Here is a 23670-nt window from a genome sequence, read left to right on the forward strand (position 1 = left end):
TGAAGTTCAACCTTTTGTAACAATGCAGTTTTGCAGATTGGCTTATTGGTTCATCACCAGATTTGAACTTTACTTTGTTTTCTTTGACTGTTTCTTCTGACATGTTTTAAGAATACTCTTTGGTTTTATGCAAACTCACTGTGTTCATTCATGCCTATCAGAATTATGGGTGAAACAGGTTCTTTAATCTAAATGTCATGCTAACCCAGGAAGACAAGAACTTATGATATATTAGTTCTTGCAATGTGGTTTACAAAATGGGTAGGGCTATGAGAATAGCTGAAAAGAAGGCACGTTTTGTCTGTCCTACTGGCAGCATGTGTAAGGGAAACATTTTATATTAATTAAATTTTTGAAATTTTGAAGTTGGATTTGAAACAAAGGCGTGTTTGGCCTTTTTCAAAATCAGTAGTTTCATCTAGAGACAAACACAGAGGAAGAAAAACATTGTAAAAGTAGAGAATATGGTGTCTGGAAAATTTTGCTATTTCTTCTAGGTACTTACCTGGTTGTGATGCTGTTGATGGACAGCTTAAATCAACACCAAATATAATTCAGAATGTAAAAGTAGCTGCAGAAATGTGTAGTGCTGGGAAACACTTGTCTGGTAGCCTACATCTGAAATTGTGTGGTTTGTTCACTTTGTTGTTGGTCACTACATCTTTCTGTGAAGGCTTCCATGCCTGTGCAAGTATGTCCTCTCCACCCATCTCCCAATTATTTGTCTGCTTTTTAAAGCTTAATTTAACAGATTCTAGTGCAGAAGAACATTGTGGGTAGCCAAACAAGGAGTCTGTTAGTTTTAAATAATGCTCTTTATGTAACGATGAAATCTTGCCCTGACAGAAGGTGCTGGTTATTAGGGTTATAATTGATAGCTGTTGTCCTGGATACCAGCAAAAACAGACATCCGTTTGGATTTTGGAATGATGAGCAGTATGTAAACCAGAGAGGTCTGTGGATCAGAATACACATTTGCACAAATACTGGATTGCTGACTGGGGAAAACCCACAGAATTTTACCTGAAGTAACACACTTCTGTGTGGCTGTTGCACTTGGTGAGTAGGTGTATGGACAGGTGATGGTCATCTTGCGATGGCCATAGAGCTGAGAGTTCCTGCCTGCTAGCTTAAAGTCTTGGGCTTGTTTTTTTGTTTTCTTGCTTTTCCCCCAAACAAGAACATGAGCTGTGACTCACTGCCAGTTATGCATACCAAAGTTAAGCACTATATCTGAAGTAAAGACGAACTTCGCAAGTAAATTCCCATTTGTTTTTAGTATAGGTTAAGGAGTCTCAATCACCACAACGTACCTCCCTGCAGAGTTCAGCTGTGGTCTTTGCCAGGTGGGGAGCTTTCTGCACCTTTAAATGGCTGTGTTTACAGACTTGATGGGCTTCTGACTTATTAGTCAGATTTTAGTATTTAAAAGAGTGGTTACAGACAGAAGCAGATGACTGGGGTTTTAGTGCAGCTGTGAATTCTTCCTCGGAAGTCTCGCTTTCCGGGACTGTAGAGATTGATTGCTCAGGGCAGATGTTTCATGCTCTGTTCTGTGTTCTGCTGCGACTAGCTTGTCACAGCAACAGCAGTGAATAAAAATACCTGAAATGAAAAAGCTTTTTCTAAAAAAGTTCTTTCAGGGTAGAAGTTTGGCCCTTTGTGGAGAGTTAAAATAGCTGCAGCAATGTGCAGTGGATTTGCAGGTCAGTGCATCAGACCCGACCATGCTTGGTGGGTTTTCTTGGTCATACCTGCGCACGCGTTTTGTACTACCACTTTGAGGCATAAAGGCTTTGTATTGAAACTGAATTATGCGTTGACTGTCTTCTGTTGATGGGGGTGGATAAGCAGCACTGAAGTGGAAAATGTTTTACAAGGACCATTGTGGGCTTTCAGGTACAAAAGCAGGTGCAAGGTGAAAGACCCAAGTGTGTAATGCTGCAAGTGAGCTCCTAAGTTAGAGCAGTTCTGGCAGGGCCACTGCAGTAAACCTCTAGAAGTTATTAAAAAGACTAATGGAAATCCGTGTGATGCTGAATATGTATGAAGACTAGGACAAAAATGAAAAGCAGTCTATTTATTCTGGAAGCATTTTGGTTACATTAAAGGGTTAGTGTTTCTGTGAAAGTATCCTGGATCAATTTTATATAAAGACCATTAATTATGAATTCCTGTCCCATAGGCTTGCTCTGAGAGACAGCTAGAAACTTTAGCTGTTTTTTCAGAAAATATTGGGAGGGAAAAGCAGCTTCTTGTAAAATGATTTTTTAGTTGCTGGTAAAAGTAGGTAAGCACAAAACAAGATGTGCTGCTCCATCAGTCTTTCTCTAGGTTGCAGTAGGAGCTCAGCGCTCAGTGGCATTTCTATGTTTGCACTATATTTAAGAAAAAGGTTTTAGATAGCAACATACTACCAGTTGTTTATCTAAGTGATTTCTGAATGACACCTGTTTGATTATGTATTTAGACTTAGGCGATCACTTAGAGTGCTGTTCTCATGAAAATTGGGATAAGTTCAGGAGGAATATCAACCTGTACTTAGTTCAGGAAGAGAACTGGGCTTGAGAAAACATGGTCTTAACAAAGCTATGCTTTAAGGCCTGTAAAAAATACATTTGTATCTGCAGTAGACTTAATATCGGAACAACTTGTAGCCCTGGCTGTTGTCTGTAGCCAGTGCAGGCAGATGAAGGTTTCAGCAGACAACTTGAGAGCAGCATCCTGTGTTCAGATACTCTGAATTACCTCTGGAAGAGCCTTCATCATTTAAATATATTCATTTTGGGGTTAGATTTTGAGAGACTGCAGTCGCACTGAGGCAGTTTATTCTACGCTTTTTTTCACGCGTTAAATGCTGATTCATCTTTAATTTAAATTAAAGATAAATTCATATTTGGAGCACTGTTTCTGAAGGAAGAAGTGGCAAAATCTCCTGTTTTATTAAAATACGAGTGATGTTTAGTATAAAAAAGACAAAAATATTAATGAAGTTTGAAGAAAAAAATCAGTAAAACAATATGTAAGCAATATATGTCTCTTTTTTTTTTAGCTGAAGGGATCAGAGCTACAACTTACACTTGTCAGAGGTGGTGTGTGCCAGTGTGTTGGTCCAGCCTGTGCCTACGTCAACCTCAAAGTTTGTGCTAATGGGACCGAGCAAGGTAGGAATGTTATATATTAAAATGAGAACAAACTAAATGTACTCTGGAATTTTTTTCTTAAATTTGTTTACAATTTTTTGTCAGTGCAATTATGCTTTGTAACATGTTTGTATTAATGAAGATAACTAACCTGGTGAACATCTTGGCGTACAGTCTGCCACTTTTTAATCAATGTAATACTGGATTATAATTCAGCAACACTAACTTTGTTAATAAAAACAAATATAACTAAATCTGCAATACATTTGAGTCAGTTTTCCTGTTTTCTTCTCTTTCCCTCTTTCTACAAAAATTTCTGGAAGTACGTAGACTGTCAGTTTTAAATTAGCTTAGTAATTTGCTGGAAGTCATTAGAAAAACTCATTAGAAAATCATTGAAATTCATGTTTCTTCCAAACTGTATCTTAATTTCATAATTTCTGTTTTAGATGGTGTGTTGCTGCTGGAAAATCCAAAAGGAGATAATACCTTGAACTTCACTGGACTTGTAGATGCTATCTCCTGCATTTTTGGTCTTAAAAATTCAAAACTGACAGTTTTTAATGGAAAAACAGGTAAATGGAGTATGACAAGGAAAATTGAGTCTTCCTAGCAGCAGCTAGGAGTTATTTACTGTACAATTTACACACACATATATAAATATATATACACACACAAAATTGACAGGAAAATGTTCAAGGAAATATTCTGCTTTATAATACTTAACTTATGAGACTGTGTTTGTAGTCACATTAGAATGTTTCCAAAATCTGCTGCTAAAATGATGCTCATCTCTTCTGTTAACCTATTTCTTTAGCAGCTTTCATCAGGACAAAATCTGATTTATTTCAGAAAATGTCTCTATCGGGTCCAGGCTATGCTGTATGTTGATGGCAAGCTGTCATCAGCTTTTGCATGATTTCATTTTTTTCCCAATGCCTCAGTGGGCAGGGTGAGAACTTAAACTGAATGCAAAGTGTACCTATGTATAGAGAAAAAATCGTTCTATTTTTCACCCTAGAGAAAGCTGAGGATCTCTGCATTTTTTTCTTTTTACGAAAATCTATTGAATATTTTTGCAGCTTGAACTTTACCTCTGTTAAGGCATGAGAATATAAAGCATTTTCTATGGATTATATATAGAGTTGCAGGTTATATCATAGTTCAGTTCATTACAAAGATAAAATAACTGAGACAGAGAAACATTATGAAAGATGTTGCAATTAGTGATTCTGAGATCCTACCAGCAAGCTGGCATTCTCTTCTCTGAGATGAAGATGCTGTTTTATTATTACATTATATGTAATATTCCAGTACATCAGAAAAAGTGACATCTTAAAAATCAGCACACCGAGAACAAAATAATATTAACCAAATGTTTTAGTGAATGAATGCAGAATGCAGAGTACTTGAAGTGTCTGTGCTGTGATACAACTTCAGATAGGTTTCAACAGTAGCAGTAAACCCTTTTTATGTTCTTAGGGTTATTTACAGGCACATCTTGGAGTTCAAACGTCATTTGTTTGTTTCCACACCATTAACAACATAAAGTCTCAGATGAGTGACAAAGAAATGATAAAATAACACAAAAATTGAAGTTTGATGGCTGTAGAAACCTTTGCTAGTGTTTTCATGGAAGTACTAGTGAAGCAACATGTAAGAGGAGATGTTTTAATTGGCTTTTGCAAAAGGCTGTTTTGGGTTGCACGCAGGACTGCTGTGCATCACCAGTTTGTCTGCCAGTGATACCAGTAGGGGAATAGTCTTACCTGAGTCTATAATGTTCAACATGAACAGCTCTAGTTTTGTGACTTGTAATTTCCTCAATGTATGTTGGCAAGAATGTTTTGGGCCTTTTCATATCATAACTTTCTCTGATGTAATCCACTTAGCTTAATGTGGTAAAAGCTCTTTCCAAGTTGTGCTCACTTGACCTACATGGTTTCTCATATGAAATGATCATTCTTTGCTTTCAGTTATGGATGATATACAGGAAACTTTGGGTCCCTCAGAATCTTTACCAAGTTTATGTTTTAAAGGAGGAAATGGCATTCCTTTAAATCATTTTCCAAACAGCAGTGATACACTTCATAGCAGTACATGCCTACAGGGATGGATGTGTACTAGTATGGTTCATTAACCATCGTGGATATTAAGACATGACCTGCAAAGGCCAAGAAGAGTTGGGAAATTCTCACCTCATTGAGATGATAATCTGTTTGGATCCTTATTTAGTTTACCCCTCCCTCAAATGCTTTTTTCTGCTGTAGTGGCGAAGGGTTCATTCCTTTCCTTTCCGTGTTGCTTTTTCTGTTTGGATTTGAACTTTCCAGCTGGGCATGCTGATTTTCATCTTTTACTCTTTGTAAGTGGTCAGGGCAAAGAGGGTGTTCTCCCTGCCGATTTGTTAATGACATGGAAATTCCCTTGGAAAGATCAGATTATCAAATTTACTTTGGCAGAAAATTTGAACAAGTATTGATGAGCAGAAGATGATGCTCCCAACGGAGCCAGGGCTGAATGCAAGCACTTAAAAAGAAAATAGCTCTTAGGGAAGTTAGAGAACAGAGCTGCAACTCTTGGTGTCTGGTTCAATTCAGATGCAATCCCTTGGCTTTATCCACCCAGCCTTTGCTTGGGTAAGTTTAGGCGAGGCCTCGCCACAGGCCCAGGGGCTCCTTAGTTAAGGCACGGAGCTGGTATTGGCCACTCTCTGAGAGGAGTTGCAAAGGAAAGGTCGTGCACTCTGGACAAATTGTTGCTGAATTGGTCCCACATGTGTTAATAAAATTGTGACCCAGTAAAACCATATTTCTGGCTGCTTGTTTTCCTTCCTGTGGTTTCTAGGCCCCTCCACTTTACTTGCAGTAGTTTATTATCTTGTTTTCTAATTGTAATGAAGATTTACTTAAGGTTGCATAATGATATAAAATCAGGCTGTTCTTGTATTAAGGCAGGCTAAAATATGTCAAGGCCCTCTTTCTCAGTAGAACATTGAAATAATGAGATAAACATTTCCTCCCCAGCAGTGAATTGATGTATTTTGAGTAACTGCACAAACACCGAGCAAGGTTCTGGGATTTGTAATGGTCTTCAGAAACAAGAACAGAATTTGGCTCATTTTACTTTTTTTTCGGTTTAAGTCATTTAAAGGAAAGAGGGTGGGCTCAAATTAGATCATAAGAATAGTTGTCTGTGACTTTCTTTTTGTTCTAGATAGCTGAAAACTTTATACACTTCTTACTGTGAACACTTTCTGAGTTGCACTCAGCTTTCAAGGAAGTAGCCCATATTGAAAAAGACCTTTTAAGACAAATCTGTTTTTCTTAGACTATGTGAGTCCATAAATCGTTTAGGGTTTAAAAGAAGGCAGGGAGGGGAGAAGGGAGAGGGTGGAACTGAGATATAATTTCCCCAGAAAAACTTCTTAGTCCATGTCTTATTCTGTCTTTATGATTTTCAGATGGCTAACTATTTTTTGTTTCTTATCATTGTTTTTGAACATGAGTTCAATAAGATTTTATTATTATTATTTTGAATTTTTAAAAGGCCATGGAGGCCCTAAGGTACCTTAGCACTTAAGTCTCAGCTGCAGGGAGAACTGCCTTTAAAAGAAATTTTAATATTGATGAGCACATTTCAACATCTGCTTCCTTTCAAGAGTATCATAATATATGAGGAAATGATCCACTTGACTCATTTATTAGTTATTCGAGTCATATGAACTGAGTCTATTATATGATAGCACTGTCCATGGGATCTTCCTTGTGAAAATGGCAGTGGTCCTGTAATGCAAAATGCTCGACGTGTTAAATGTGCAAATCGCACTGACGGCTGTTTGTGCCCTGCTGACCTGCGTAGACCTGCACAGATTGTGGCCCCTGTGTAACGTCGGTGAGCTGTGAGTTACGGGGGGTCTTGCTCCGTAAAGCTCCCTGCTCACTGGTGTGGTCTCACAGCTATTGCCTAGTAATCGCAAGTGAATGGTAAGCAGTGCCATGCCGTGCCGCTTTAGAGTTACGCTAGGAAAAAACTCTGCTGACTCCTTTTCTTGTTACTTACCCTTCATGTGTTAGTTGTTTTTTCTTGCTTCCTTGTAAGTAAAACCCAAAGCAAAGCTCCTCCTGGGCCTGCTCCTTGAGGACTGGTTAGTGTTAGGTCAGAGGTTGGACTAGGTGATCTTGGAGGTCTCTTCCAACCTAGATGATTCTGTGATTCTGCTCCTCAGACAAACCCGGAAAGTGTTCAGTTAGCTGGCAGATGACCACTATCTTACAATACATCCATTACCTCATTTGTAAAAATTCAATTTTAGATGCAGCAATGAAGTTTTTCCTTTTTCTTTAAAGCTTTATACATTTTTTTTTTTAAAAAGATGATTTTTAAAGGCTAGGGATTTTGTGCCGTTAAAACAGAACGCTGAGATTTCTTCATAATATATTTCATAATGTGTAGACACTGCAAAACCTGAGATTTCTTAAGTCAAAATTCTTTCTTAGATGCAGTCTGAGGGTAGAAATGGTAAATGTTCTTTTTTTCCTTCTCTACGGCAGTTTCATAAACCTTCCACATTGCATTGTGCTTTGTTCTCTGGCAGCTGGCATAATTTTTAGAGCATATAGCCTGTGATCATGCTTTACCTCTTTTTTTCACTTTTAAACTTATAAACTTCCTTTTTTTTTTTAAAAAAAAAAAAAAGCAATTTCTCCCTCTTTCAAATTCATTTAGAGGAACTGATGGAAAAAAGCTTTGTAAACCGTAGGCTCTGTGACATGCAAACAGTACTGGTAGGGAAAGAAAACCTGTTGGAAGGAGATGACATGTGCCTGCTCTGTATACACTGTGCAATTTTTGCAAGATAGTAAATTCGTTAATTCTTCCTAGATTTGGTCTTTGGAGTTCTTCTGTAGCTGCAATAAAGAGGGATGTTCTTTCTCTTCAATGTTGAGCCTGTCAGCAGGTTGGTGGTGGTGATGTTTTATCTCTCTGGTAGACAGGCAGCTAGCTGTTCGTGTAGGTAGTGCGGGATGAAGGCTCACATACCTGATTTGTTTCTCATCTGAGTGCTTCCAAGGTGCTGGTATTGCGTCTTAAATCCTTTTAAGAAAAAAATAAGATGCAAGTCCTGTTTTGTCTCTGATGTCCACCAATTTCTAAATATGCATGGCTGGAGTTATCTGCTGAATCATCAGCTGTTGTTGACATTAAATGCAAATATCAATGCAAAGGATGTTATTCGTAATCTAACCAGCTACTACTGGTTGTACACTTACTGTTATCTGAAGTTTAATGTGGGAAGTGTCCCAGCATTGCGTGGTAACACAAATCCAGCCCTGCTTCAGCTACTGAAGTACTACTACTCAGGGTAGACGCAAAGATCATAGGTCTTAATGTAATGAGAAAGAAATGGTTGGCTTAAGTGAGTAACTTCTTGCTTAAGTTATTTATAAGTAATTGTGTCATGTATTTGTGTGCATAAGAAGTGGGATGTAGGAACTGATTTCCATAGCAGATTAGGTACTCTGCATTATTAAGAAATACTTTTCTTTTTCCCCCTCTGCATAAATTCTACTTGTCAAACGGGAGAAATACTCTTTCTCAAGCAAGCAATTGCAAACACTTCCACAGAAGAGTCAGTTAGAATGACTCTGTCAGCTAACTGAGCAGGAGCTAGACCTTGGCTTCCCTGTAATGGCCTGCCTGGTCTCATTTTCTTTTTCAGAACTGATAAATAAAACTGACTTGCTTACTCTCAGTGGAAAGACTCTACATGTGACAACAGGGTCAGCACCTGCTGTGACCAACTCTCCTGATGCTCTTCTCTGCCAGTATATCAACTTGCAGTTAGTAAATGCAAAACCACAAGGTATGTTGGATACTTATTTCTCCTTGCTTACAGGCTGAGGTTTTTGTGATCTAAGTTTCAGATGCCGTCTCTTGATGATGAAGATATGTATGTCTGTTTTAATTTGTAGATGGTGATTTCATTTATTTTTCTTGTAGTGTGTACTTTCTAATAAACACAATGATTGTTTAGCTTTTCTTTACCTTTTCATAAAAGTGAAGAGCCAGTTTGAGATAACGAATGGCATTTAAACATGATCCCTTCAGCATTGTTTCCCTGCTTCTGACAGTCTGCTCACCTGTGCAGCTTATTTTAAAATGTTGAATCTAAAACTGACCAGAAATGAATAGGAAGATGAAAGATAAGCCTGCTCTTTACCTAGGCATTGTAAACAGTCTGTAAAACATTTCTTAGTGCTATTTAAAAGCCAAAGGAATTGTATTATTAGTTTGGTCTGGAGTATAGATAAGTGCATGTAATTGTTTTCCAGCTGCTAATCTACTAGGCTGCTTCTGCTTTGAAACCTTTCATTGGAAAAGTTGTGTTCTTGGTAACTCGCTCTTCATCTCAGATCCTTTCTGGACTGCCTGTCCATGTGGATTCCTACAGACACTACTGGGAACCTACCTGGGGCAAAAAATGCGTTTTTAATTGGGGTTTTGATCATCAGAATCCGTTTTGGGAGTTTCCATAGTTGTTAGTGGTCTGTGTGTCCTTCTGAAATACTTTGTTTCCCAGTTTCCAGGTCCTCCGTTTGACAATGGTAAAGAATTCTACAAGGTTTTCTTTTGTTTGTCAAGCTGTTCATAATCACTTACACTTATGAGTTTATAGTTTATAAACTTATTTAGTGATTATATGTAGGTAAGCTGGTATGGCTAATTCCGAAGCACTATAAAGAAATGGTGATGAACTATAAGAACAAATCCTAAATTTCAATTTACCGAGATAAATGAAGTAATATCATTCCTCATCAATAGTTATGTAACTCTTTATCTTGTTTAGAATGTCAGAAAGGAACAATGGGAACTCTTCTAATGGAAAACCCTGTTGGTCAGAATGGATTAACGTACCAAGGTCTTCTATACGAAACAGCAAAAGTTTTTGGGCTCAGAAGCAGGAGGCTAAAATTGTTCCTGGATGAAGCACAAACTCAGGGTAAGCACAAACATTTCACTTGCTTGTTCAAGGATACTTGGAAGTTTTTTGTTGAGGAGCAGCCAGTATAACCCTGTAACTGAGGCCTAGTTTAATTACTAAATGCATTCTATTTACACATTGGCTTCTAATATTGCCAAGTAATTCAACAATCTATTTAAAAAAATTCTTTGAGCACGTAAATATATTAGCAAGGTCAAAGTTTTAATGTATTTCCCTTATGAAATGTCCAACACCAAGTTTTTTTTGCAAGTTTCTTCCTGTTGAAATAGAAAAGTCAGACAGAAATGGAGCTGGTGGTTACATGCTGCTGTGACTCAGAGTGAATCTCTTTCTAGAAGTGAGTCAAAAGTGTGGATATTTTAAGAACCTTTTCAAATTCTTCCTGTAATACTCAAGTTGCAGATTTTTTCTCCCTTCTGGAGAAAAGGGTCAGAGGAGTATATCGGGTCTTTTCAGAGTAGTTTGAGTAGGTCAGACTTGGTTGAGTATGGCAGCAACATTTCATTTGGAGTACTTGGGAAGTAGGAAGCTTTCATGACAATCGCATACCTCAAGTGCTAAAGAATCTTTGAAAAACACAGTCAGAGGGGGAGGCTTAGAAATTTCTAATTCATGACCTGTAGTGCTAAAAAGGTGGACATGAGAAGGATATGGAACTATATTTGACAGGAAGAATGGATTGGAAACTTCATAGTAAAAGCAAATAAACAGAACCAGGTATTTCTCATATACTCAGGAAAATGCAACTTTGAATGAAATCATGTAAAGGATTCTGTCTCCCTTTTATCTTACTGGCATGATTTACAAGCTGCTTGGGAGGGTGTGGTGGTTTTATTCAGCAGGGCAGCTGATCTCCACCGCAACTGCTCTCTCACTCTCCCTCCTCAAAGGGAAAGGGGGAGAACATATGATGAAAAGTCCTCAAGGGTTGAGATAAGGACAGGGAGATCACTCAATTACCATGGGCAAAACAGATCCAGCATAGGGAGATTAATGTAATTTATTACCTATTACTAACAAGGTAGAGCAGTGAGAAACTCAAACTAAAAACACCTTCCTCCCTTCCACCCGCTTCTACGTCCTCCCCCTGAGCGGCACAGAGGAGCAGGGAATGGGGGCGGCAGTCAGTCCCTGACACTGTGTCTGCGCTATTTCACGGTCCCTCTCTGCCCCTGCTCCCCGTGGGGTCCCTCCCACGGGATGCCGTCCTTCCCGAACTGAGCCTGCGGGGGCTGCCCACAGGCAGCAGCTCTTCACGAACTGCTCCCACACGGCTCCGTACCACGGGGTCCATCCCCCAGGAGCAAACTGCTCCAGCACGGGTCCCCCACGGGCGGCAGCTCCCCCCAGGACCCCCTGCTCCTGCGTGGGCTCCTCTCCACGGGCTGCAGCTCCGGCCCGGGGCCTGCTCCTGCGGGGGCTCTCCATGGGCCGCAGCCTCCTCCAGGCCACATCCACCTGCTCCACCGGGGGCTCCTCCACGGGCTGCAGCGTGGAGATCTGCTCCGTGTGGGACCCGTGGGCTGCAGGGGGACAGCCTGCTCCACCAGGGGCCTCTCCACAGGCCGCAGGGGAACTGCTGCTGCGTGCCTGGAGCACCTCCTGCCCTCCTGCTGAACTCATGTTGGGGGCTGCAGGGCTGCTTCTCACTCCTCGCTCTCCCAGCTGCTGTTATGCAGCAGGTTTTTTTCCTTGTCTTAAATCTGCTCTCACAGAGGCACAAATGACCTTGCTTACTGGCTCGGCTCTGGCCAGTGGCAGGTCCCTTTGGAGCCAGCTGAAACTGGCCCTTGTCTGACATGGGGCAGCTGCTGGATTCTTCTCACAGAGGCCATCCCTGCAGCCCCCTGCTACCAAAACCTTGCCACGGAAACCCAGTACAGAGGGATAGATCACACACAACCTAATGACATCAGGTTACCTGCCCAGAAGTTAACCATCCTGTTTAAACTAGTTTCCAAATCTTTCGAATGGGTTGAGCTTCCTCCTGAGGTACCTGTCAGCTGCTGTAGGAGTGCAGCCCTCCAGTGTAGCTGCCTTAAAACTAGGGTTAATCCTAAAATGGGTTGCAGAGATTAAAATTAGCATAAGTAGGGTGTGTTTTGTTGTTTTTATTGGAGGGTTGTTTTATTTTTTATTTCATGTGACCTGAACTCCGCTTATTCAAAAGCCATTTTGTAAGTAAAGTGAATCTCAAATGCTGATGAAACTTTCTAGTGATAGTTTGAACTAACGCTCAGAAGAACATGCTGAATGAGGTTAACGAACAGAAGTGTAGAGCAGTGCTTAGAAACAGCACAAGGTATAAGAACTAAGTATATCAACCACACTTTGGTTGCATAAACAAAAAAGGTATTTATTTGTACAACTTTGCTGACTAGGAATGTAGCCATTCAGGAGTTACTGATGTTATACTTCTTGATTTTTAGTTTCTATCACTGTTAGAGGGCAAACAGGTTCATGGCGGCATATGATTTAGTTAAGCTGCTGAAATAAGTATTGTATAAAAGTTTCTAGCTTTTAAAGTGTGCAGTAACTGACAAAACAGAACAATATATAGCCATTAAGTATCAGTTGAAGTAAGGATTTTTAAAATGCCTTTACCTAAAAGGGAAATCAACAGAATCACTGTAGCATATTTGTAGTATGAATTCTCCAGAACTATTTAAGCTTTAAATAGTGTATAAACTGATAATTCATGATGATGTGAAAGATTGTTTTTCTTAAGTCTTCAAAGGCCAAAATACCTCGTTTGGTCATTTTTGAGGCTCAGAAGATAGAGAAAATGACCTCGTTTGGTCATTTTGAGGCTCAGAAGATAGAGGACTTGGTCCTGGAGATTTATTTTTGTAGCTAACACATGCTTATGCAATAAAGTTATGTTTCCATTATCTTAGGTTTAACTCACCATGAAGATTTTTTCATAGCTTTCTTTATGGTGTAAATACTGAAGTGGCCATACTTTATCTTCACATCTTTTTAACTGATAAATGCTGCATACAGAACAAATCATATTTTGATGCCCCTGGAAGATATTAGTTTAATTAAAGATTGTGTGTATAGTTGCTATTTTGTAATCCCTTGTTTAGCATTTTATCAATATATTCCAAGGTCTTAGCTTCAAAACTAAAATTTGAGTCTTTTTTTGATGGTTTACTCTGAAAATAAAAGCTGGTAATAATAATAATAATAGTTTCTATTAACCATTTGAAACATTCAATGATAATGAGCAGTGAATAGAAAGGCTGAAGTCTTCTTAAAAGGGAAAAAATAATAACCACATGACAGAAAATGAGTTACCGGTTTTTAAAATACTACCTTTATAAATTTTGTCAGGCACAGGAAGTTGGGCATCTGGTCTCTATTGCCCGAAAGCTTGCCAACTTTCCAGAAACAAATCTGTTCCATCTTCCTTTTGGAAGACTGGAAAAACATTATTTAAATTAGAAATCCGAATAGTTTAGTTGGAAGGGACCTACACGGATCAAGTGCAACCAAATGTCAAAGTGGTGAGCATTGCTTATTCCTAAGACTGAAACATGAGTCACAGGTAACTGGTTAGGAGATATTTGGGGTCCGGGCAATACTTCTGGCATGCTAACTGCAGAGCCTTCCTTCAGAGGGACTAGCACAGAAGAGCATGTTGTTAAGTTTTGTTGTTGAGTCAAGTTTCCAATTTCTAATAGTAATTTTTCTCTTAAATACTGCTGAAAGAAGTAGTTTCATGTAATGTCTCAGTGTTCAGGGACTGGAGATTTTGGGAGATTTGTTGTTTTTCATTTTTTTTACCATGCGAGTTGGCAATCATGGAGTAAAATAAATGAATAAATGAACAAAAAAAAAAACACACATAACTTTGAGACCAAGTTCATAGTTTGGCTGCTTCTGCAGACCAGAGTAACTTCTTTACAGACTGCTGTAATATTTTCATGCAAAGGAGAGGAAGGTTAATGAGGGAATAAAGCCCTAATTGCTGAATTGGATTATACCTCTTAGCTCTGTGGATGGGTATTCAGCTGCTTGAAGCAGAGCACTGCACTGGAGGAGAACTCCTTAAAAATGGAACCATCAGAATCCATATGGACTTTTCAATTATTTAATTGATGGCATTTGAAGTTTGATGCAGACTATATCTGCTCAGTCTAAATATGAAACAACTTTCAAGGAAATATGGGGGCCTTAATGTTAGAAGGAAAGTACGTGTTGGTACATGGAAACAAAACTTGTTGCTGCCTTTTCTAGAAACAGTTTCCACTTGGACATCATGTTACTGCAAATTAAACTGCTTTTACCTTATCTCTATGGCTGTGCTTCACAGACTTGCCTCCCCCCACCACATGCGCTGTGCCTTGGTCTTTGTCAGCTGGACGCGAGCCCAAGTTAGAGCAGGATGAATATCAGACATCAGCACGGTGATACAGTGCAGTACACTAGAAAATTGTTTCCACAGAAAAAATACCCAAATATCTGAATGTTATTAATCTGTCACTTGTACTAACACCAGTGCCAGAATTTAAAATTATCTTTTATTTGCTTACGTTGTCTGTAGGGATTCTAGTGTGCAGTTACACAGTAACCCCCAAATTTCTTTTGCTTTGGTTTCAGTGTATGTATTTGTAGTTACCGCTTTGAAGTTTCTTACCACTTTGAAGTTTCTTAGTAAAGAGACCTCTGGTATATTTATTATTCAGATTGTTTTGAATACTGGGAGGTACAGCTCTGGAACAAAAGTATTCTGCTCTGTTATTGGTGTAGTTTGCTACAGCTGGTGGGTGTTGGGAAATACTGAGCTAGCAAGCATCTTGCTTCTTGGAAAAAATGCTTTCTGTACAGTGGTAAGAATAGTAAAAGAGGTTTCCAGTTCTCCCCTTCTTTGTAATTGTAAGGCATTGTTTCTTTAGCTGTCAGGCAGGATTACTGGGTGCATGTTTTGTAAGTAATTATAAACTCTGGATCAGCCTGTTAGAAATACGCTATATCCATAAAAGGGTTGTTGGTGATTCTTTATCCTACTATTGTTCCAAGGTATATGCAGACAGATATGAAAAGACTTAAATCGATCTGGTACAGTATGAATTTCTTTAGGCATATTTTACAAGATAGCATCTGCTAAAAACTAATGTTGCTACTACAATCCTTGCTTTACGTATACAACTCAAGTTGTATGCATCGTCTTGTACTCCTTCACAAGCATGTTGTTCCATCTCCTGTAAGTGATGGGATACGAGAGGAGGTAGATCTCTGCTCTGTCCTATATGGCTATTCTTACATAATGTTTATAAGGGACTATGGTTTTCAGTGCATTGTGCTGTGTTGTTGACTACACATTATTGCATTATAAAGCAATTTTCTGACTAGATGCTGTTCTCTGTGGATATGAAGCTGGGAGCTGTGGGCTGACATATGCTTTCAAAAAAAAAAATTCTACTTTGTAACCTAGAACAGTGCCTTGAACTCTTGCACTGGTGATCCTGACATGTGGCTTGTGGCAGTTCTTTAATGCACTGTGCTTTAACAGAAAGGAATTTGAGCTGAGCAGTTTCTGTCCAAGTCCCATTTCAATTGAATGAATAGAACTGTCTGAGTAAAGAAAAAATGCATTAAAATGCATTGATAGTTTCACTTCTTGAAAAGAACACTAACTGTCTTCCCCCCCTTTTTTTTTGGTTCAGAGATCACAAAGGACGTCTCCATGAAGAACCTGAACATGAAGACTGTATATGTTCGTGTTATACCCACCACAGCTGAATGTTGAGGATTCCACTTCTATGAATAAGACCATGCAGACTTTTTTCCACAAAAACGAATTTTAATTGGATTAGTATGCTTTTAGATTAACATCCAAGTTGTGTATGGTACTTTTAACATCTCAGATTGCACACAGGATGTTTTCTACCAGTGCATGTCTAATATGCTGCTCTTTGGTTTCAAATACAATGTATTTTCATTATGTTACCTTACAATATTGTAAAAGCTGTTCAAAAAAAATGTCCAAACTCCTTAACCCTAGATATCTATGCAGTAATTTGCCTGAAAGAAATGGGACTAGTACCTCAGTGATGCTGTTCTCTGCCTGTCCTTTATGCAGGGGGCATCTTTGATTTTTCTAAACCATGGGTTACCTACAAGGCTCTACGATATGTACACCGTGTTACAATAGCTTTGAAACTTACTTAACTTGAATGGTTACCCAAATGTGTTCATTCATACTAGCTGGATTTTCATGAAGTGTGTGGTTGTTGATTTAAAATGCTCCTTATGTTCAATTGTTGGAAAAATAAATTTGCTTCATCTCCCAACTCACCTCCCTGAGTTCAGAGTACTTCAGTTCCCTACAATTCCCTACTTCCTACAGCACAGCATTCCATATGGATCAGGTGAAACCTCAAGAAACTTGAAACCTGAAAATGTCCATACTGAATGCTAATGACTGGGTTGTGATACTCTTGGGTTATGGGGGTTTTATTTATTTTGGGGTGGTGGTGGTGTGTGCATTTGCTTCAGTTTCAGATTTAAAAGCAGGTTTTAGAAGAAATTTGTGTTGGGTTTTCAGTTTTTATAAAGCTCAATCCTATTTTGCCAGATGTTTTAGTGTTAACCTCTATGTCTATCAGCGAGTGAAACAACAGGCAACCCTTTTATGGTTGAGGATGCTTTTGGCTAGTTTTAGATGACTGAAGTCATGTTTAAGTTGCACCGCATTTCAGTAGTTTTGTTAATCAGTGTTGAAACTTGCTACTGTACAGAACACAGAATTTGTGAGAAGGTTTACTTGCATACAGCTGCATTCACTGCTGTGCCTTTATTAGCTTCCTCAGAACAAGATTACATAAACTGTGAACAAGTGTATTGACAGAGAAAAACATTTTATAAGAATAACCAAGTCTTGCTTAGCATGTTTTTCCATTGCTGTTTTTCGTCTTTACGCTAACTATGAATATAAACCAAAGCTTTTTTTTATCACATTATATTAGTAGGAATAACTATAAATAAATGTTCTGTACAACTACTGTGCTTTACTGGACCATACCAAAATCTGTAAGTACTCATTTGAAGTAAATCAAGTCTCTGGCATTCAGTATACATAAAATTACTTCTATCAGTATTAAAAATGTCAGTGCCTGAACCTACTGAATCACTGGCCCATTCAGTTTAATGAATATTGGACATTGCATTCTACCTTTCCCTTTAAGACAGCTTGTTTATCTTTTTATTGACTTAGTGACATGAAAATCAAATAGGACTCTGATTTGTATTGACTTTTTTTCACATTAAAAAAAGTCCAGTTTGTCTTCTGTGAAAGTAAGATTGCTGATAGTAAGCTGAATGACTTTGCTTTACTGCTCATGGAGAATAAATGAAGGTGGCAAGTGACAACAGCCTATAACCTCATCCTTAATGAGATCATTTAAGGTGACATCATTACTCACCTTGTTAAAGAATATATTTGGGACTTATTGTTTTTGTAACTTTTTTCTTAAGGATGCTGGCTGCCCAATTTCTGTATAACGACTAGACTGGATTATATGTATGCTTTCCAGTGAATGAAAAGCCTGGCTAAGATTTATGAATTCACCCTGAATTGCAAATAGGTAATATCCTCAACAGAACCCTTTTTCTTCCTCAAATATATTTATAGCTGCTTAATGTCAAAAATAATTTACCCTGAAGAGAAGCAATGCTTTCTGTTGATCGTGTGTCGATCTGCTCGAGGGTAGGAAGGCTCTGCAGGAGGATCTGGATAGGCTGGACTGATACTGGCTGAGGCCAACTGTATGAAGATCAACAAGGCCAAGCCCCAGGTCCTGCACCTGGGGCGCAACAACCCCAAGCAGAGCTACAGGCTGGGAGATGAGTGGTAGGAAAGCTGCCTGGCAGAGAAGGACCTGGGAGTATTGGTTGATAGTCAGCTGAATATGAGCCAGCAGTGTGCTCAGGTGGCCAAGAAGGCCAACAGCATCCTGGCTTGTATAAGAAGCAGTGTGGCCAGCAGGGCTAGGGAAGTGATTGTGCCCCTGTACTCGGCTCTGGTGAGGCCGCACCTCGAGTACTGTGTTCAGTTTTGGGCCCCTCGCTACAAGAAGGACATGGAGGTGCTCGAGAGAGTCCAGAGAAGGGCGACCAAGCTGGTGAGGGGTCTGGAGAACAAGTCTTACGAGGAGTGGCTGAGGGAGCTGGGGTTGTTCAGCCTGGAGAGGAGGGGGCTCAGGGGCGACCTTATTGCTCTCTATAGGTACCTTAAAGGAGGCTGTAGCAAGGTGGGGGTTGGTCTGTTCTCCTACGTGCCTGGTGACAGGACGAGGGGGAATGGGCTACAGTTGCGCCAGGGGAGGTTTAGGTTGGATATTAGGAAGAACTTCTTTACCGAAAGGGTTGTTAGGCATTGGAATGGGCTGCCCAGGGAAGTGGTTGAGTCACCATCCCTGGAGGTCTTTAAGAGACGTTTAGATGTTGAACTTAGTGGTATGGTTTAGTGGAGGACTTGTTAGTGTTAGGTCAGAGGTTGGACTAGGTGATCTTGGAGGTCTCTTCCAACCTAGACGATTCTGTGGTTCTCTGACCTTAGTCCAATAATCTTATACTTCACCTGAGGTATAGCTGAACTGGTTTTCCTGGGTTTTCTGTATGTAATTGACTGCTTTATGCTGAAACTGAAAACTGGCCTTTCCCTTGACTTCATGTGTGAGCTTTCTCTATGAAGATGTTCTGCAGCATAGCACTGCTTGTTAAAATACCGCGGCATGCTGATGAAACTTGCTGTCAGAAGTAAAGGATTTAAATTATTTATTCACAGGAAAGGGATGAAGGAAAAATTGCTGATAATTCTGTATGTGTCCCTTAGTTCAAAATCTATGCAAAGGGCATACATTTGAAATAATCATCACAGCAATGTCTTGAGACTGAGTCAGCAAAGGCAGCGCTGTGCTTCTGTAGATCTGAAGTTAGCCTAGTTGGTGCATGCACGAGGCTGCATGGAGCTTGGTGTATCAGCATGATAGGCTTTAAGGAAAGCTTCTTACACGCTACCTGCTTCTCAGAGCATGGTTACAGAATAATACAGTTTATACCATGCTCTGACGAGCAACCTTAAAAAGCAGAGCGAGGCACAAGCCATAGTTTCAAGAAAAGGGGATGACAGACTACAAATTAACGTGAAGCATAGTGTTTTCTCATCCTGTTCCACCGTAACTGCAGGTGCAAACAGAAATCTGGAAGAATGTTTTCCCGTTTCTCGTGTTCTCACCAAAACCTGAGACAAAATATGACCAAAAAGATAATGGAACAAGAACTGCTTTTACAGAGTTTGTGGTATATAGGCACAGACAGTACCTGTAATGTAACACTTCTGTTTAGACGCTGCCTTAACAGAGGGATGCTGCATATCTGGCACCTCACGTTTGAATAGTTACAGACATCTCTAAATTTGTCTTAATGTTATCTAGCTGTGTTTCTTTCATCTTAGTAAAATGCAGGTATATATTCTTTGTGCTTGACCTGCAATACCAGTGTAAGAAAGCACTTCCACTTGCTCTCAGTGTGACAGGTGGGTGTGGTGTTTCCCTTGCCCTGCTTCACCTCAGCCTCCTTTCTTTGCTGCACACACTCCATTCTTCACTGTTTTTCTTCATCCTTTTTTATTTTTTACCTTGTTGCTTTTAGTTTATCAGCCATGGTTTTCAGTCCATATCCACGTACTCCTCGTGTGTTGCAAATGACTGGAACAGAAACAGAGATGTGCCCTTGCATTCTCCAGTCTGATCAGAGCACAAGGATGGAAATGCCCATAAATGCTATTTCTGCCTTTGGTAGGCTCAGTAAAGGCTGGCAGAGGGGAAAAAGCATATTTGCTTAGGACAGGTAATGGAAGAATGAGACCGGAGATTATCAGAGGACACTGTTAAAAATGCATCTGAAAATGCTTTGCATCAACCTTTTACATTAGTATGTAATTAAAAAAAAACTTGCAGAATTATAGTTTAATTTTACTTTCAGCTGCTGCTCTGTTGGCTGTGGTCTCATCTCTAAAACAAACTGACAATTTTCGGAAAAAGTTGTGACCCATTTGGGTGAACTTGTGCTTTTTCTGCCTTCTCCATTTTTGTATTTTTAATATTAGATAATATCTAATAATTTCTTGACAGAATTTGTCTCATGGGATCTCGAAGTGGGAAATTTTCTACTAATTTTTTTAATGACTTTTTAAATGCACTTCTATAACTTCATCTAAGTTGGGCTTGATGTGATACTCTTCAGTATTTATGTACTTCAATTAACTTCTCCCTTAAATAGCTTGTTATATAAACTAAGTCTTGGACCACTATTGCCTCTCCTCATATAGAGAAAAGCGCTGCCTAGGCGCTCACAGAACTGTGTTACACTATTTATTATACTCTGTAGGAGTTTGTATCCTTGCATCCTGACGCAGACTGCTAACTTTCTGGAGTTGCCTCTCACCTGGTAGCAGTACAGCAATCTATTTCTCACTCATTGAGATGTATGCAGCGTCCAATGAGCTGCAACAGCTGCACTCTGCTGAACCAGCTTTTCGCTGTCGGGGAGCTGTAGGCACTGACACAAATAACTGTTATTGTATCCAGCTGTGGTTTAAAAAAGAAAAATTGAGACATCCTTTTCTCACACATGGCTCTTCCCTCCTTCCCCCTACCCTGTCTCAAATAATCGCCCTTTGGATATATGGTGGCTGGTTTGGGCTCAAAGCATTTTCATACCTGTCCCATTCCTACCTAGATGGGAATTCCCTCGCTGACCCTAAGAGCACCCCTGACAGCAAATTTAGCAAAAGGGCATGACATCAGCCAAGACTGGCAACAGGATTACATCCTTATTAGGCTTAGCTGAGATACACCAGCAAGGCTACGTGGACAGTAACAGGGCTGTTTGTTCCCTGTCAGTTCAGTTGCCAACTTTCCCCACAACAAATCAAACTGTAATGGTGGGTCAGACTAGCCAAACACCACAGTAGTTTTATTCCCTTTTTTCAGGTGATTGTGTAACAGACAAAAACTTGCATTTCTGTTTTGCTTTCTTACAGTAAAAATGTAGTGAATATTGGTATCTTTTTGCAAGTAACATCCTTCCAGAGAGAAGACTGTTTTTAAGGAAAGAAAAAAAGTTTCTCATCATGTTTTAAGTTGAATAGTAGCTGATCATCTGTACAGCCCTTTTGCAACTCAGAATATCTCTATTTGTGTTCTTCAGTGGAGATGGAGTCTAGTTATCCTTGTCATTACTGGTTAAGCATAAACCATTATTCAGTGTGTCTTTTTTTACCAGATTTCTTATGGGGTAGACTTAACACTGATTAAAGAAATTGGAAAAAACAATGTATGCAACTACATAACAGAATGTGTACTTCAAAGTAGACTAAAATGTTTTCTTTCTTTCAAAGATGGAATGAAAGAAGAGAGCAGTATCATCCTCACACGGAAGCAGCTTTACAGCATGAGTTAATTTTACTCTTGCTGTGCTATAAGTGGTGGTTAACTGGGGTTGGGGGAGGGTGTCTTCAATTATCTAATGTTTTCCCCAATTAAAATGTTTATGTAACTAATATAATTATAGCTTTTATGTAATTGGGAAAAAAAAAAAAGGTTCCTATTTCAGTATGTCTGGGTATTTCAGTTAATTTCCAGTCTCTGTCTGTACAGAGTTCTAATGAGGGGTCACAAAGCTCCTCAGAAGACTTCTAAAATTCCTTGCAGATGCAATTAGGATAAAATTGCCCCTAAATATATTTAAAGTTTTTAAAGATGTTCTTGGGTCAGAGATAAGGGAATCCTGTATACATTACCCTAATTTTGCAGTTTGTTCCCAGCTCTGTTTAGTGTTCAAAAGGGGGCTGTTAAAATATCCTCAATAAGCAAAAATGCACCCGGCACTTAATATTTGCTATTTTGGATTAAGTATGACAGCTAGACAACTGTGCAGAAGGTAGTTCCATGGAGTATCACTTGCAGTATACCTGAAGGACAAATTTTCTTTACTTTTCAAGTAATTAATTTTCCAGATGTGAAGGCAATCAGTTTCTTGAACTAGAGCATGTGTTGTGTAATTAATAGCACAAGCAATATCATAGGATCTTTGGGACTTAAATTGCTTATGGACATCATTGGCATTGCAACTGGGAGGAGGGGGGAACACTGCAAATTTCATTTAGATCTTATATTGCAAATCCTGCTTATGGACACGATACTGTCTAGACAAGGATGAAGGATCCTGAATGTTTCTGAAGATTAGTGAATGTTTCTAAGATGAAAAGTTGACTACTGGGTCAACTGAACAGGCCAAAAAATAGGCTTATGTTCTTTAAAACCAATAGCTTTAACGTAAAGGTAGTTATGATGGATTAGTAATTAAACAAGACCCAATAATTTCCTACTCTTGCCAAACAAAAAAACAAAACAAAAAAACCAAACCAAAACAAAAGCTAGCACTGGAATGTATAAACAAGGTTTATCTTACAGATAAGACTTAGCTGTAAGATGATGAAGTGATCCTTCCACTTGAGTACTGATAGCATTCCTACTGGAGAATAGCAATGAACTCATCTTCAAGAAGTTGAAGTTAAATTGGATGGGAATTTTGGCCACACATCAGGAAAAGCCTTCTGATTATAATAATCTACCCCTAGAATGGGTGGCCTAGGAGGGTTTAGGATCAAGGATGGCTTTAAAAAGAGGTTATGAGTGGGGTTCCTAGGAATGGCTTGGATACAGTTCTTCCTGGAGCTGGACGTAGACTGGAAAACCTCTCAAAGGCTTTTCTGACAATTTTTTTTTTTTTTTTTACATCTATTTTGTCACCTAGGGAAAAGACAAGTTTTCAGAAAATTTTTTACATATTCCAGTCTGTCATTAATTTGTCTATGAAAATGATTGTGGAAGGAATAAAACAAACTGTTTATTAGTTCTAAGGCATGTGTTCTGTTTAGATGTCTATAAAAATGTGTCCATCATTCTGATCTGAACACTTCTATTGCACCTTGAATGTTTTTACTGCACTCACTCTTTGATCTTACGCTGTGCTATAGTCTATTGTCATCTGAAAGAAGCATGCCAGCACAAATGCTGGTTAGGTGAGTCAGACCTGCATTTGAATATACACAGTAGGCCGTTCTGTATGTGGTTTATCAGCTGCTACATGTACAAACCAGATGCACTAGCAGATTTTGCTACCAATATTTGAGTACCTTCAAGAATCTGTCATTCACCTGGTGTTAAATGACTGGCATCTAACTTAAACAATCAGCTCTGCCAAGAGAATGAAAGTGACTGTATTAAAGGCACAGAAAGAGGTTTAAATAATAATAATAATAATAATAATAATAATAATAATAATAATAATTTTCTATGTGTATGATGGCTGTTTACTCCAAAGGACAACTAAGAGGAAAAACTCAAATGAATTGGAACACTTAGCTTACTCTGCAAATCACTGGATGATACCATTAGTTTTGTAGGCTTCAGAAGAGCTTACTCCTGATCTTAACTCCCCAAGTGA

General features: G+C 39.1%; 1 protein-coding gene across 5 annotated transcripts in view; it reads left to right on the forward strand.

The window, feature by feature from the left end:
- The window catches only part of IARS1 (isoleucyl-tRNA synthetase 1), a 133217-nt gene extending 116765 nt beyond the window's left edge, over nucleotides 1-16452 (forward strand). For 4 of the 5 annotated variants that reach the window (XM_067003042.1, XM_067003040.1, XM_067003041.1 and 1 more), the window contains exons 31-35: nucleotides 3053-3164; nucleotides 3593-3718; nucleotides 8866-9009; nucleotides 9994-10146; nucleotides 15822-16452. In XM_067003042.1, the coding sequence (XP_066859143.1) occupies nucleotides 3053-3164; nucleotides 3593-3718; nucleotides 8866-9009; nucleotides 9994-10146; nucleotides 15822-15904 (618 nt within the window). In that variant the 3' untranslated portion in view covers nucleotides 15905-16452. Of the gene's footprint in view, nucleotides 1-3052; nucleotides 3165-3592; nucleotides 3719-8865; nucleotides 9010-9993; nucleotides 10147-15174; nucleotides 15214-15821 lie in introns of all 5 variants that reach the window. The other variant, XM_067003044.1, reaches the window with a different exon arrangement.
- Nucleotides 16453-23670: the final 7218 nt, after the last annotated feature.

Source organism: Anser cygnoides, chromosome 10 (assembly GCF_040182565.1).
Source record: "Anser cygnoides isolate HZ-2024a breed goose chromosome 10, Taihu_goose_T2T_genome, whole genome shotgun sequence".
NCBI lineage: Eukaryota > Metazoa > Chordata > Aves > Anseriformes > Anatidae > Anser > Anser cygnoides.